This window comes from Coregonus clupeaformis, chromosome 9, assembly GCF_020615455.1.
Source record: "Coregonus clupeaformis isolate EN_2021a chromosome 9, ASM2061545v1, whole genome shotgun sequence".
Lineage (NCBI taxonomy): Eukaryota > Metazoa > Chordata > Actinopteri > Salmoniformes > Salmonidae > Coregonus > Coregonus clupeaformis.
Window position 1 is genome coordinate 36846821 of NC_059200.1, and position 16770 is coordinate 36863590.

General features: G+C 42.8%; 1 protein-coding gene across 5 annotated transcripts in view; it reads left to right on the forward strand.

The window, feature by feature from the left end:
* Window positions 1–6747: 6747 nt before the first annotated feature.
* Window positions 6748–16770, forward strand: part of LOC121573909 (CAP-Gly domain-containing linker protein 2-like) — a 92719-nt gene continuing 82696 nt past the window's right edge. For 4 of the 5 annotated variants that reach the window (XM_041886308.2, XM_041886311.2, XM_041886310.2 and 1 more), the window contains exons 1-2: window positions 6748–7255; window positions 9786–10005. In XM_041886308.2, the coding sequence (XP_041742242.2) occupies window positions 9882–10005 (124 nt within the window). In that variant the 5' untranslated portion in view covers window positions 6748–7255; window positions 9786–9881. The remainder of the gene's footprint in view (window positions 7256–9785; window positions 10006–16770) is intronic. The other variant, XM_041886309.2, reaches the window with a different exon arrangement.

A 16770-nucleotide genomic window follows, 5' to 3' on the forward strand; every position in this document is an offset into this window, starting at 1 on the left:
CCATGCTCTATCAACTGAGCTACATCCCTGCCGGCCATTCCCTCCCCTACCCTGGACGACGCTGGGCCAATTGTGCGCCGCCCATGAGTCTCCCGGTCGCGGCCGGCTGCGACAGAGCCTGGATTCCAACCAGGATCTCTAGTGGCACAGTTAGCACTGCTATGCAGTGCCTTAGACCACTGCACCACTCAGGAGTACCATGGAGATGACCTGATTCACTGATTTATTTTGGGAGATTGCAAAATAGAACTTCTACATTCAAGACAGGAGAAACAAATTGATTCAGAAGATGACTTGTTTCTATTATTTTCTAGCATGTCAAGCTAATTTAGAGTAGGTAGGTAGCTATCTAGCCAGCTAGCTTTGTAGCTATGGATTGTGCACCTTCCATTGTTTAGCTAAGTAGCTAGCTAGCTATACACTTAGCTAGCTGGTTGATGTTTTCCTTTTGCAACCAGGGCAGAGGAAAGCAACATTCAGCCGCGTCCCTCAACCTTTTACCGAAACAATGACGTTGAGAAAGCTTTGTTATTGTTTCAACTGTGGATTGTCGCTTTAATACCTCAAACATTTTGTATTGTGCTCCTACATTTCTTTGTGTGCTCCTACATTTGTCAACTTAGGAGCACATGTGCTCCTTGTAAAAAATGTCATCGTAGAGCCCTGAAGGTAGGGTCCTTGAAGCTTTTAACGATATACAGTGGGGAAAAAAATTATTTAGTCAGCCACCAATTGTGCAAGTTCTCCCACTTAAAAAGATGAGAGAGTCCTGTAATTTTCATCATAGGTACATGTCAACTATGACAGACAAAATGAGAAAAAAATCCAGAAAATCACATTGAAGGATTTTTTATGAATGTATTTGCAAATTATGGTGGAAAATAAGTATTTGGTCAATAACAAAAGTTTCTCAATACTTTGTTATATACCCTTTGTTGGCGATGACAAAGGTCAAACGATTTCTGTAAGTCTCACAAGGTTTTCACACACTGTTGCTGGTATTTTGGCCCATTCCTCCATGCAGATCTCCTCTAGAGCAGTGATGTTTTGGGGCTGTCGCTGGGCAACACGGACTTTCAACTCCCTCCAAAGATTTTCTATGGGGTTGAGATCTGGAGACTGGCTAGGCCACTCCAGGACCTTGAAATGCTTCTTACGAAGCCACTCCTTCGTTGCCCGGGCGGTGTGTTTGGGATCATTGTCATGCTGAAAGACCCAGCCACGTTTCATCTTCAATGCCCTTGCTGATGGAAGGAGGTTTTCACTCAAAATCTCACGATACATGGCCCCATTCATTCTTTCCTTTACACGGATCAGTCGTCCTGGTCCCTTGCAGAAAAACAGCCCCAAAGCATGATATTTCCACCCCCATGCTTCACAGTAGGTATGGTGTTCTTTGGATGCAACTCAGCATTCTTTGTCCTCCAAACACGACGAGTTGAGTTTTTACCAAAAAGTTATGACATTCTCCCAATCCTCTTCTTGATCATCCAAATGCACTCTAGCAAACTTCAGACGGGCCTGGACATGTACTGGCTTAAGCAGGGGGACACGTCTGGCACTGCAGGATTTGAGTCCCTGGCGGCGTAGTGTGTTACTGATGGTAGGCTTTGTTACTTTGGTCCCAGCTCTCTGCAGGTCATTCACTAGGTCCCCCCGTGTGGTTCTGGGATTTTTGCTCACCGTTCTTGTGATAATTTTGACCCCACAGGGTGAGATCTTGCGTGGAGCCCCAGATCGAGGGAGATTATCAGTGGTCTTGTATGTCTTCCATTTCCTAATAATTGCTCCCACAGTTGATTTCTTCAAACCAAGCTGCTTACCTATTGCAGATTCAGTCTTCCCAGCCTGGTGCAGGTCTTGTCACGAGTTACAAAGCCAGAACCCAGAAGCAGACCAGGACAAGGTAAGTTGAAACGAAGGTGAGTGTTTATTTACAAGTTCAAGAGTGATGCTGAATAATCCAGGGAACAGAGCGGGCGGCGTTGGTTAGTTGTTGGGGGTGCAGTGGTTGATCCAATCATGGCTCGGCAGCCGCCGACCACCAGGCAGAGGTTGGATGAAGGTTCCGGACGGGTGATGTTCATGGCTAACGATCCGGCAGGGAATGGATGTTAGGCCAGAGCCTAAGAAGGGTGATGATCAGGACCAGGTGTGCAGATTGCTGATGGGATGCAGGTGCGGAAATCAAGAGAGCTCCCCGGAGCGTTCCAGAACCCTCGGGAAACTGGAGATCACGAGCAGAAAAAACTAGTCCACAGACAGGACCCGACTCAGACTGCCGGGATCGTTACAGGTCTACAATTTTGTTTCTGGTGTCCTTTGACAGCTCTTTGGTCTTGGCCATAGTGGAGTTTGGAGTGTGACTGTTTGAGGTTGTGGACAGGTGTCTTTTATACTGATAACAAGTTCAAACAGGTGCCATTAATACAGGTATCGAGTGGAGGACAGAGGAGCCTCTTAAAGAAGAAGTTACAGGTCTGTGAGAGCCAGAAATCTTGCTTGTTTGTAGGTGACCAAATACTTATATTCCACCATAATTTGCAAATAAATTCATAAAAAATCCTACAATGTGATTTTCTGGAATTTTTTCTCTCAATTTGTCTGTCATAGTTGACGTGTACCTATGATGAAAATTACAGGCCTCTCTCATCTTTTTAAGTGGGAGAACTTGCACAATTGGTGGCTGACTAAATACTTTTTTCCCCCACTGTACAGTATATAATCAAGTTAATGGTTATTATTTGTTTGAATGCATATCATTGTATTTTTATAGATTGTAATGAAAGACAACAGGTCAAATTATGTGTTCTATACCAGTGGTTCCTAGTACCCCTGGTTGGGAACCACTGTTCTATACTATATTATACTATATGCCCTTCTATATGTCTTCCTAGACATTAGAGGGCACACATTTGTCATGGTTATGATTGTGGTTGTGATTATGGTCCTGCAGCTATCACGTTGTAGCTATTGAAGTGCACATGTGCAAATACTCTGAGTGCATTGTCTTACATCGTGTTCATCTGTAACATCTGCGGTGCTGTTCGTGGCAACGTCATATCGCTGAGGCTAAAGTGTGTTTGAAAGATGTATCTCTGTGTGTCTCTGTGCTGGTTGGTCCCAGTCTGTAATCTGTTATCTGGCCTCTCCTGTCCCAGTTGAGAAGAAGCTGGACGGGGTCACAAAGTTGTTCAGTGTCCTACAGGACCTGCAAGACTCCCACACTGCAGTGGAGGAGGAGGAGAGGTCAAAGAATATAAACTTTCTGCTGGAGCTGCAAACGTAACAGAACGTCAACTCAACAGGCAGTTCTCAGGCCTAGGATGTCCCAAATGGTACCCTCATCCCCTCTATAGTGCATACAAAGATAACCCCAAAATGCATACAAAGATAACCCAAACACATTCCCCCCTCAGTCCCCACCTTTATCTCTTGAATGTTTTAGCATTCAGGTCTAAAAAGTCACTTCCTGAACACTTCTACAATGGGAAAATATGTATGGAAGGTTTCGTTCATATCAAAAGGGGTGCTGTCAAAAAGTGATTGAATTCAAATTGATTTACTGTACCCTAGACTTTTTACATGCACTTGTGAATATGATGGTCTGGAACAGTATAATAAATTGTACAGATGAGGAGAAAAATTAATATTTCAAGTGTTAAAATTGAGAATGAATGGACCCCTGAAAGATTAGTCTCATACATTCTCAAAAATGTGAAGTGGAATATTCCTTTATTAATGTTGCCATTCTGTGTAAATTCTAACCTTTTTATGTGGTAGGTTTTTATTGTATGTGTGTATATGTTCTTATAAGTCTTATACATTTATATTGTACATTTGTATATGTTATTTTCTATATGTTTCGCCACGTGAATGTAAAATGTTGAACCATTAACATAGTTTATTGTTATTAACCACTAGGTGGCTCAGTTGCATAAGTATACTTGTGAGGTGCTATACAGCAATGCAATACGGTATTGTGTAAAGTGAAGTTGCTCCTAGATGCTGATCTTGGGTCAGTTTAGTATTTTCCCCAATAATGGTCAAGGATTGGGGGAAGGGAAGCTGATCCTAGATCTGTACCTGGGCAAAACTGTACCCCGGATCTGTACGGTATACAGGGTTGTTTGTACTTTCTACTGTATCTTTCCAGGAAGAACCAAATGGTTAACTACTTCCATGTTGCATATGAACACATTTTGTATATAGCACCTGCAAGTACAGTTTGAAATTCCTTTTCTCTCTAATCATTTGAGAATTATAGAAATGGAATTCAAACCAGCTATACATTGGACACCAATATGGTGCTGGTGCTGGCTTGTATAGTGACTGTGCGGATATAGATAGGCAATACTCTATACAGTTATTTTACACACCAAATGCATTCATTTCAGATTTAATCAAGTGCAATGTATATTAGATTATAAAAATGGAAAATGTTTTGCTTTGCATTAAAAGCTACTTGTATGTTTAAAAAACGAAACATTTTGCCTACACTGATATAAAGACATTTGCTTATCAAAAGTTTGTCTACACTCTTAGTTCGGTATAGTGCTTTCAGTATGCCTATCTTATTACTCAAATGTGGGTTGACCCACAGTATTACAGTTGACTTAGTGTCATATCGATAGCTTCATCACTCCTTGTTGAAGGACACTATGCAGTATTCCAAGTCAGACAATTATTAGCGAAATATTACAGAAACATGCTTTAAAGAATGGTAATCAAGGCTAATGTAGTATCTGTTTGCATAGCTTGGCTTAAGTCCAGAACTTCAGCCCTACAGAAACAATGTACTTCCTGTTGTGGCTTCAACCTCTCATGGAAACAAAAAACATCCAAGCCCCCTTGCTCCCCTTCTCCTCACAAATGAGGCACCTCGTCTCAATTTTAAGCAGAGGCGGCTTCAGGGAGGGCCTTGCCGGTGCTGACGCACCCTCAATAGACCTAGAACCACCATGAAACAATTTATTAGTACATGCATGTACACCATTGATGGCAAGCATCCCTACGCAACGACCAAACTACCCCAGGGACAATTATTGGTGCCGCCACTGATTTTAAGGCATATGGTGACATATAACATATTAGTTTATGCCACAACCAACTATGGATAGGTTATCCACTTTCGACTTCTGTAAACCTGTGATCTGGATGTTCCATTCATTTTGAATCATTTCTATCAATAATGCAGCTTTAGGAATGGGAAAATGTAATTGGATCTTTTCTGTCCATAAGCTTTTTTAATGAATTTGATGATCAGCTATAAGACAACTTTCTTACACTCAGTACAGGGACCTAAGTTAGTGAGACATTTTCATACTGCAAGAGTAGTCTTGTGTGCAATTATTTCAATGTTCCCAATTCCCATTTATTTGGAAAGACCATCAGATGTTTCCTCATGCATGTATAGAGGGGTCTACACAATCTATGGTATGGATTTGAATATGGATTTAGCTCAATTTACTCAATCTACCCGTTTGACCTGCTACATTCACAACTCATAATTTACCACCGCTAAGTCTTGGTTCATTTGTTGACCAAACATTATTAACCCATTGCACTACACCCTATTGGAAATTAGCCTTTTTATATAAGCATGTAATAGGCTAACCTCATCCTTGACACACAGGGACAATCTATCAATGTTGTGCCACAGCCATTGAGATGCCTGAGGTGATGATTGTTGAGTGCTTCAAAGGGTATTGTTGATGGACCAGGGCACATATAACTTTATGGCACTAAATCACATTCCATTAGTAGGTCTAACTGATTGAGAGTTGTTCAAATGTCTCCAAATACTTTTTCCTTTACCATAAATATTACAAAATATAGGCTAGGGCAAGGCTACTTATAGTTGTCATATCCAAATGTCCAGTAGACCTACTTTACAATAAGTTTTCCTTATACAAGTCTGTGTATTTAGCCTGCATGGTATTACACCATTAGGCAGTGTAATGTAATTGGAATGTAATGTAATGCTATTATATTGTCAGTCATTATCTCAATTGTATGTTTATTTAAAAATCCTTGAAAGTGTGCATTGCAAAAAAAAAACTATACTGTAATTATTGTAAATGGTATTAGGGACACTGCTTTAGCCTATTGCAAAGTGGGACCTAATTTAAGATGAGGTCATTCCATGAATTTTCAGGAAGGATAACACATTCCCAGTGATTCAGCACCAGGTGCACAGACATTCCTGTGAGCAAGTTGAACAGCTGGACCGATGAATAATCTGGATAAATTCTTATAGTCTATCCTACTTTCTCTTACACCTTAAATATACTTAATATGCAACTATTTATGAATGCCTTTCAAGCCTGCCACAACATTGTTAGCCTTCTTCTATTCACAACTCTCTCAGCAATAGCGTCCACTTCCTTAGCTCTCTGTTTGGTTGAGTCAGTGAAGGGTGAGGCTACATGGGCGATAAAATGTGTTCAATACGCCAGATGTGCGAATGACTGTGCTTACTAGTCAACGTTTTTAAGAGTCAATTTATGCTTGATCCGAAAATGTGGTCGGAGGCGCGGTATGAATGGTGTGACGCACTTGCGGAGCCTCTGGATGCACCCAGAGGCCAAATTGAGCTCTGTTCCTCAACACCGTGTGCCTCTCAAATTTTGTAACAATGCGACGGGCTCTGTATAGCTCCGCATTTATATGATTGGTTGACTGTAGGTGAGGGCGGGAGGTCCTGTATAAACACAAACTCACTTCCTTGACAACCCCCTTCACAACAGCTCTGCGCTGCTCAGCGAAGCGCAAGAACTATGAATGCTATGACTTCTGCAGAGGCCATATCACCGTACCGTAAATGCTGCACCGCCAATGCAGAGGTCGGATTGACCATTCAGCTCCTTTAAGAGTCATGGACAGGATCGAAGCTGCATGGTTGAATGTGAGTTGCTGATGCTGCGATGCACCCCAAAACCGCTAACAAGAAGGGAGACCTAGGACTTGGCATATAGTTACATTGTTGTTTCTGTTTGCTGTGAGGTAACAATCCAATTGTTTTTATGAAAGTCGCATTCTGAAATTAAACCGGCATCTCAGTCGCCTGAAATAGTCAAATGCGGCTCGCATCCTATCACACTCTGACTTTCAGCTCTAGCTCAGCATCCATATTTTTTGTGCATCCCTGTGTGATGGTATAGGGAGTGGCAACCTTCTGATAAATCAACCCATCCGCGGACCCCTCTCCTCTAGGAAAAAAATATAAGTTTATGCGTAAATTGGACATTAAAAGGTAAGCGTTTCTTTCTTGCATCTCTATCGGGATTTGTTGAGCTGAAGTAGAAATGCACACCACGCTGCAGTTGGGATAACAATAGGTCATCATTAGCGTTGTATGTGATCAGATGCGCATTCTGTTTCCCTATCACAGAAATATATCAATTCGCAATATAATTGTGTAAACAATGTATCCAACAAGCTTGGCAAAGACAACAATGTGTCACTCAATAGCCTAATGGGCCTTTGATGCTTAGAACATCAAATTGTAATATTGTAGCCTAGCTTAGCCCTTCTGCACTGTCATATATATACACTATATATACAAAAGTATGTGGACACCCCTTCAAATTAGTGGATTCGGCTATTTCAGTCACACTCGTTGCTGACAGGTGTATAAAATTGAGCACACAGCCATGCAATCTCCATAGACAAACATTGGCAGTAGAATGGCCTTACTGAAGAGCTCAGTGACTTTCAACGGGGCACCGTCATAGGATGACACCTTTCCAACAAGTCAGTTCATCACATTTCTGCCCTGCTAGAGCTGCCCAGGTCAACTGTAAGTGCTGTTATTGTGAAGTGGAAACTGTCAGCGGGAAGTGGTAGGCCACACAAGCTCACAGAATGAGACCACCAAGTGCTGAAGCGCGTTGCGCGTAGAAATCGTCTGTCCTCAGTTGCAACACTCACTACCAAGTTCCAAACTGCCTCTGGAAGCAACGTCAGAACGAGAACTGTTTGTCGGGAGCTTCATGAAATGAGTTTCCATGGCCGAGCAGCTGCACACAAGCCTAAGATCACCATGCACAATGCCAAGCATCGGCTGGAGTGGTTTAAAGCTTGCCGCCATTGGACTCTGGAGCAGTGGAAATGCGTTCTCTGGAGTGATGAATCACGCTTCACCATCTGGCAGTCCGACGGACGAATCTGGGTTTGGCGGATGCCAGGCGCAAACTACCTGCCGAATGCATAGTGCCAACTGTAAAGTTTGGTGGAGGAGGAATAATGGTCTGGGGTTGTTTTTCATGGTTCGGGCTAGACCCTTAGTAACAGTGAAGATAAATCTTAATGGTACAGCATACAATGACATTCTAGACGATTCTGTGCTTCCAACTTTGTGGCAACAGTTTGGGGAAGGCCCTTTCCTTTTTCAGCATGACAATGCCCCCATGCACAAAGCGAGGTCCATACAGAAATGGTTTGTCGAGATCGGTGTGGAAGAACTTGACTGGCCTGCACAGAGCCAGTCCTCAACCCCATTGAACACAACTGGGATGAATTGGAACTCCGACTGCGAGCCAGGCCTAATCGCCCAACATCAGTGCCTGACCTCACTGATGCTCTTGTGACTGAATGGAAGCGAGTTCCAACATCTAGCGGAAAGCCTTCCCAGAAGAGTGGAAGCTGTTATAGCAGCAAAGGGTGGACCAACTCCATATTAATGCCCATTATTTTGGAATGAGATGCTTGATGAGCTGGTGTCCACATACTTTTGGTCATGTAGTGTATATAGGCTACAAAGTAGCAACATTGCATTGCCAAGAATATAGCCCCCTAGCAGAGCTGTCATAAAACTGCCCTGAGAAAATATACTGAAAGTATATACAGACCTATTGCATAACATAACCTACAAATTGATGTCGATACATGAGTCAACTGAATGGTGCTGATGATACTGTAAAATCATCTTTGCATTTGTCAGTCGTCTCATCTCGAAACCTGCATAAGTGCGACGTGGTGCTAGAACAGTGATGTAACATTGTCATGAATGACATATTATGGTTGGAGAGATGTTGTAAAATATTTGTCTTGTAGGTCATGCATGCAATTGGGAATACAGCTGATCAGGTCTCAGAGCGTGTGGGCAGGGCCTAGTGCAATAAAATCCTCTCATAGACATGTGATGCTATGGCACTGGCATAAGGCCACCCTAACCCTAACATAAGTCTAATAACCACTATTATAACCACTATTCAATAAATAGGCCTGGGATATTCATTTAGAATGAATGACAACCAAAGACAAGATCAAATGTCTCTTTTTCTGTCAGTGAATATTCTTGATATACACATTTTAGCATTGAGGCAAAACAGGATGCTCTTTCTGTGAAAGTAAACACATATATGTCCCTGTGTATTAATTCACCAACAACACAGTTAAAACTGTACATTTCACTTACTAAGGCCCATTGGCCAGAGTTCAGGAGAATCAACAACATAGATGATTAACCCAAATCAGAAATAGGGCCTATTGTTTTCTTATCTATAGATTTTTTTTTTTTGGAAGAGGAACCACTCAATTATTTAAATGTGTAGGCCTATACAGTAGTACAGTATAGGCTACACTTGTTACACCTTGACATGGCTTAAGTTTTAGAATGGCTGGAGTCCTCAACAAGAAACCCAGCTAACACAGAACGTTCCTGTAATGTTTCTATGAACTGAATTGTTAGCTGGGAAGTCTTTGCCAAGCAGCCTCCTGTACAGATGGAGAAAGCTAGCATCGTCACTAATACACTTTGATGCTTCCACTCATCTCCACAGCTAAAATGGAGAGAGATTGCCACAATTCCGACTTCTAGTGCCTCAAACCGAAAGCCTTGATAGGGACTTTCTCATCCCTGCACATCTCCCCTGTACATGATGAACATGCTGAAGTCCAGTGGACTGAAGATCCCTGGCAGGGGCCCAAAGCACTCCCCTGGCCCCGTGGGACGAACCTCTGCTGGGGGATCTGCTTCCGGCACTGTGGGCCAGAAAGACAGTAAGTCACTTTTTCACACTTCAAGACTTCCTCTAGACTCTCAGGAAGAGAGCGGATTTCCTATCGCTTAGTTAGCCTATCAATCATGGTGGCATTTCATCATTGGAAGTGACCAGCGATTCCTTGATTGTTGTAATTGATTGTTTGTTTGTTGTCAGGGCCCTGAGTTTTTCCTGGTCACCTCAGTACAGTATTATGCTTTATGTCAGTGTTTTTCAAACTTTTTTGGTTACTGTAGCCCCAATTACATTTATCCCGAAGTACCCCTTCATGTGCAACGGATCATTAGGCCTATAATCTTATGAGTCTTCTCAAGTACTCCTTGTGGAATGCCAGGTACCCTTAGGGATATTAGCCCCCAAAGTTGAGAATCACTGTTGTAGGTGACTTTGTTGTGATTCACAGAGATGACATCTTAGTACTAAACCATATTCGTCTACCACCATGACAAATCCGAAACCTACTCCCCATCTACCCAAGTGTTGACAGTGTGCAAAGCCAACAGAAATAGGACACCCACATTTTTCCCGGTTTTAGGTCATATAACCAGCCCAGACCCTAGGCAGGTTGATGTTTATTGTCATGAGTCTTGTCCTGGGCAGAACTGAGCAATTTCCCCTTAGATAGGCCAGCTGTAAAGTCAAAATGGGCTATATTGTACAAATTCTGCGATAGAAAAAATCAATTTTTTGTCATAATTTAAGGTTAGGGTTAGCAGTGTGGTTAAGGTTAGGGTTAGGTTTAAAATGAGATTTTATGACTTTGTGGCTGTGCAAGCTAGTGACCACTCTGCAGAATTGCCTCCAGAACAAGAGTCATGACAAAAAACGCTAACCTGTGACCCTAGGGCCACAGATGTGTGTGTAACACTGGCACAGCTTTCCGCTAAATTATAGCTAGACTCTCCCTCCCAGCTGCACTAGGCTGATATTAGCCTACAGGAGGCCAAACACTGTCTGGGGGAGTCTGGGCTGCTTCTGCTGTCTTGTTATTTACATTAGCCCGTATGGGAGAGTTGTATCAGAGGCAGCTGTGTCATGGTTGATGGTGGAATGTTGTGAGCAAAGGAAAGGAAAGGGGAAAAAAACACAGGAAGTACAGTCGTGGGTAAATGAGAATCAGGCATTGCAGTGATGCCTTTAGCAGTGCATATGTTTTTTTGTTTGTTTTGTTCCTCCTTCAAAAGGACTATTTTGCAGTGCAGTGTTAGTGTCTGTTGTAAGTATAACTACCAATATATTATGCATAATTGCCTATCAATAGATAGTTCTTTTAAGGGAAGTAGGACTAATATTGTTTCAAATTCCTAATAGTGTTATTTGAATTCCTTCTCAATTATCCAAATTCACAAAGTCGCGTGAATGATCTTAGTTATTGAATGTTGGTAAAATGCCTCTCTCCATGCACAGTTTTGTAACACAATGTTACTATATGTTGTAAGCTATATTAGCAATGTTTTATTTATTAAAAAAATTATATTTAATAGGTAGAGGTAGGACTTACTATATCGGCCTACTTCAAGTCCCTCTCAGTTACCTGAACTTACAAAACAATGTAATTGAATTATCTTATTTATTGAATGTCCCATTACGCAAGCGCCCTTACGGAGGAGGCCCCCTTACCCATGCATTCATAAGCCTCCTTTATAACATCTACAACAGCAAAATAGGCAGCAATGTCAACGATTTATCTTTAAGACAGTTTTCAACATCTGGAACCATGGCCCCACAGCAAAAAAAATCCACACTTAGCCTCTATAATATTTTTCTAGATCAGGGTCATTTCAGGAACAGCTGGTAGTCATAGTAATTGACCTAATCCTACTAACTGACTGTCAGCATTTGCCACATCAGTGTTAATCAACTGCCTGCCTGCAGTGCACACAGAGAATCAGGTTAGGGCTATAGGGTCATTGAGTGAATAGCTGTTTGGTCATCACATTTCCATTTGTGTACTAAAAGCCCTGCTTTATTTTCCCTTTTAGTTCAAGATCATTGCCATTGTTTCTGTCATTGATTGGTGATATAATACAGTACATGCTCTTCCCTTTATTGAGATCCAATTGATTTGATAATAAGCAGCCAGACCTAGATAATGTCCTCTTGTTGTCCCTATGTTCATCCTCCTTGGATTTCAATGCGAAAAGGCTACTTTTTCCATTTAGAAATATATCTTGACTGTATATGATGGCGCACCAACATATTAGGGACAAAAAATCAGGGTTGTGGTAAATTCCATTTAATTTCAATTTCAGTCATTTCAGAAAGTAGACTGAAATTCCAATTCAAACATGTGCTCATAAACTAGGTTTCCAGCCAATTGGCGACAGCTTTTCATGCGAATATTCTAAAATCTGCATAAAACAAGAAGCACGTTTTCCCACCAGATATGTTTCCATCAAATTAACTTGTTGTGGATAAAAGGCTGTATGTGATGATGTAGTGCACATAAAAATAACTTTGGTGGTTAAATTCCCATGTACGAATTAAAAATACAAGTTAAATGGGTTTCCATCGCATTTTCAACTCTACTGGTGGTTTTGTCAACAACAACAAAAAAGCGTTATATAGCGAATGTTGTGCCCACTCTGGTCTTTGCAAGTACACTCTAGCCAACAACTCACAGATACTGTGCGGGTAGGCTACCTACATGATGAGATTATTATGGATAAGAGCGAGATTCTTTTTATTTGTCAAACGGCAGCCAAGCATCAATCATCATGTCACCAGAAAAATACCCTCAATATTTATTGGAAAGCAGCATCAAGCTCATCACCTTGCACTTTCACCACCCTGTCAAGTTCATCATAACTGATTTAATCTGTAGCCTAATAAACTGTATGCTTTCCCAAGTCGTAGTGGGAGGACCACACAACATATCATCGCGACACTCCAAATTCACTTCAATATGAAAGTTAATATATAAATATCTGTGCATAAAGGCCTATCCACCTCAATTTCTTGCATAATATATTTTACAGACACAAAAATATCCCACCTTGTCTAGTGTATTTTGTCGACATTTGGAAAGTTTACAGACAAATTAGCTCTTTCCAACAGGCCTGTCGTGAAATTTTTTTATCCGACGTACTTTACTCGCGTATTAAGGTTGGATGGAAACCTGGTTATAGAAAATTTGCTTGAAAATTCAATTGACTGAATTGAAATGGAATGACCCAACCCTGCTAACAATCTTTTGTCAGTCTCAGAAAAGCTTACATCGTATTATCTCATAGCTGCTCCCAAAGGTTCTGTCTTTAGAGGTCATGTCCTTGTGGACTGCCGAAACAAAGCATCATAACAGAGAGAAAAGTGTTTAGGTGTCGCCCCTAAATGCTTAGTCCTAGTCTCTCCTTCTGTCACTGTCCCTAAAATCTCTAGAGAAAGCCACACATTTGTGACCGACCGGCTCGATTTGGTCTTATGTGGCAAAATTTGAAATAGTGTTTTTTACATTGGATAAAAGTAGAGACTCAGAGCTAGAAAATGGTATATCATACACTACAGTTGCGGAACAATGGGAAAGTAATTCTTCTTTGAAGGTTGATAAACTTGTAACCTCACTTTTGAGAAAATGGCCCTTGAATATGTTTTGGTACCTACTGGAGAGCTCTTCTTTGTCTACACCCATTCAGCATCGTTCACACCCTCTTAAGCTTTAGACCCACCCATCTCTTTAAGGATTCACATGTGAGGCTATGTACTAAACAACCAAAGATTTCAAGACTAAAGGCTGGCTTATACTACGGGTGTGTTCGTTAATTTAATCTGGAGTGCCAGAGTGTGCTCTGGGCGTTCGTAAACTCAGAGTGTTGTCAGATTGTTGTTTGAACAGGTTGGCGCCGACGAAGATGACGGCCTTGCGACTAGCTCTTAGGAAACGTTGCAGTATTTTGTTTTTTTTATGTATTATTTTTTACATTATTAGCTCAGAAAGTGTTTTGCATCATTACAGCCGGGAAAAACTATTGGATATCAGAGCGGCGGTAACTCACCAGCATTACGACCAGGAATACGACTTTCCCGAAGCAGATCCTTTGTTTCCCCAGGGCAACTGAACTGATTCCAGCGGCTGACCCAAAACATCACCGGCGGAGGAGAGGCACTCGGAGCGGCCTGCTGGTTCGACTTAGGAGGCGCACACACCACCCACCACTTCCAAGTATTCTACTCGCTAATGTTCAGTCTTTGGTTAACAAGCTCGACGAACTACGGGCAAGGATTTCCTTCAAGAGACATCAAGGCCTGTAACATCCTCTGTTTCACGGAAACATGGCTCTCTTGGGATATTCTTTCGGAATCGGTCCAGCCAGATGGGTTCTCAGTTCATCGCGCAGACAGGAATAAATATCTCTCCGGGAAGCAGAAGGGTGGAGGTGTGTGTTTCATGATTAACGACTCATGGTGTAATTGTAGTAACATAGAGGAACTCGAGTCCTTCTGTTCACCCGACCTAGAATATCTCACAATCAAATGCCGACCGTATTATCTCCCAAGAGAATTTTCTTCGGTTATAGTCACGGCTGTGTATATCCCCCCTCAAGCCGATACAACGACGGCCCTCAAAGAACTTCACTGAACCTTATGCAAACTGGAAACCACATATACTGAGGCTGCATTTATTGTAGCCAGGGATTTTAACAAAGCAAATTTGAGGACTAGGCTGCCGAAGTTCTATCAACATATCGACTGTTGTACTCGCGCTTCAAAAATCCTCGACCATTGCTATTCGAAATTCCGGGATGGTTATAAGGTCCTCCCCCGCCCTCCTTTCGGCAAATCTGACCATGATTCTATTTTGCTTCTCCCTTCCCATTGACAGTACCCGTGCTAAGGACTATTCAATGCTGGTCTGACCAATCGGAATCCACTCTTCAGGATTGTTTTGATCACGCGGACTGGGATATGTTCTGGGTAGCTTCTGAAAATAATTTAGACGTATACACTGAAACGGTGAGTGAGTTTATCAGGAAATGTATAGGTGATGTTGTACCCACTGTGATTATTTAAATCTACCCTAACCAGAAACCGTGAATAGATGGCAGCATTCGCGCAAATCTGAAAGCGCGAACCACTGCATTCAACCATGGCAAGGTGACTGGGAATATGGCAGAATACAAACAGTGTAGCTACTCACTCCGTAAGGCAATTAAACTGGCAAAACATCAGTATAGAGACAAAGTGAAGTCGCAATTCAACGGCTCAGACACGAGACGTATGTGGCAGGGTCTACAGACAATCACAGACTACAAAAGGAAAACCAGCCACGTCGCCGACACCGACGTCTCACTTCCAGACAAGCTAAACACCTTCTTCGCCCGCTTTGAGGATAACACAGTGCCACTGATGAGGCCCACTACCAAGGACTGTGGCCTCTCCTTCTCCATGGCCGACGTGATTAACCCCCGCAAGGCTGTCGGCCCAAACGGCATCCCTAGCCGCGTCCTCAGAGCATGCGCAGACCAGCTGGCTGGTGTGTTTACGGACATATTCAATCTCTCCCTTTCTCAGTCTGCTGTTCCCACATGCTTCAAGATGGCCACCATTGTTCCTGTACCCAAGAAAGCAAAGGTAACTGAACTAAATGACTATCGCCCTGTAGCACTCACCTCTGTCATCATGAAGTGCTTTGAGAGACTAGTCAAGGATCATATCACCTCTACCTTACCTGTCACCCTAGACCCACTCCAATTTGCATACCGCCCCAATAGATCCACAGACGATGCAATCGCCATCACACTGCACACTGCCCTATCCCATCTGGACAAGAGGAATACCTATGTAAGAATGCTGTTCATTGACTATAGCTCAGCATTTAAAACCATTGTACCCTCCAAGCTCATCATTAAGCTCGAGGCCCTGATTCTGAACACCACCCTGTGCAACTGGGTCCTGGACTTCCTGACGGGCCACCCCCAGGTGGTGAAGGTAGGAAACAACATCTCCACTTCGCTGATCCTCAACACTGGGGCCCCACAAGGGTGCGTGCTCAGCCCCCTCCTGTACTCCCTGTTCACCCATGACTGCGTAGCCAAGCACGCCTCCAACTCAATCATCAAGTTTGCAGATGACACAACAGTCGTAGGCTTGATTACCAACAATGACGAGACCGCCTACAGGGAGGAGGTGAGGGCTCTGGGAGTGTGGTGCCAGGAAAATAACCTCTCACTCAACATTAACAAAACAAAGGAGATGATCGTGGACTTCAGGAAACAGCAGAGGGTGCACCCTCCTATCCACATAGACGGGACTGCAGTGGAGAAGGTGGAAAGCTTCTAGTTCCTTGGCGTACACATCACCGACAAACTGAAATGGTCCACCCACGTAGACAGTGTGGTGAAGAAGGCGCAACAGAGCCTCTTCAACCTCAGGAGGCTGAAGAAATTCGGCTTAGCACCTAAAACCCTCACAAACCTTTACAGATGCACAATTGAGAGCATCCTGTCGGGCTGTATCACCGCCTGGTACGGCAACTGCACCGCCCACAACCGCAGGGCTCTCAGAGGGTGGTGCGTTCTGCCGAACGCGTTACCGGGGGAAAACTACCCGCCCTCCAAGACACATACAGCACCTGATGTCACAGGAAGGCCAAAAATATCATCAAGGACATCAACCACCCGAGCCACTGCCTGTTCACCCCGCTATCATCCAGAAGGCGAGGTCAGTACAGGTGCATCAAAGCTGGGACCGAGAGGATGAAAAACAGCTTCTATCTTTTTTATTTTTTTTATTTCACCTTTATTTAACCAGGTAAACCAGTTGAGAA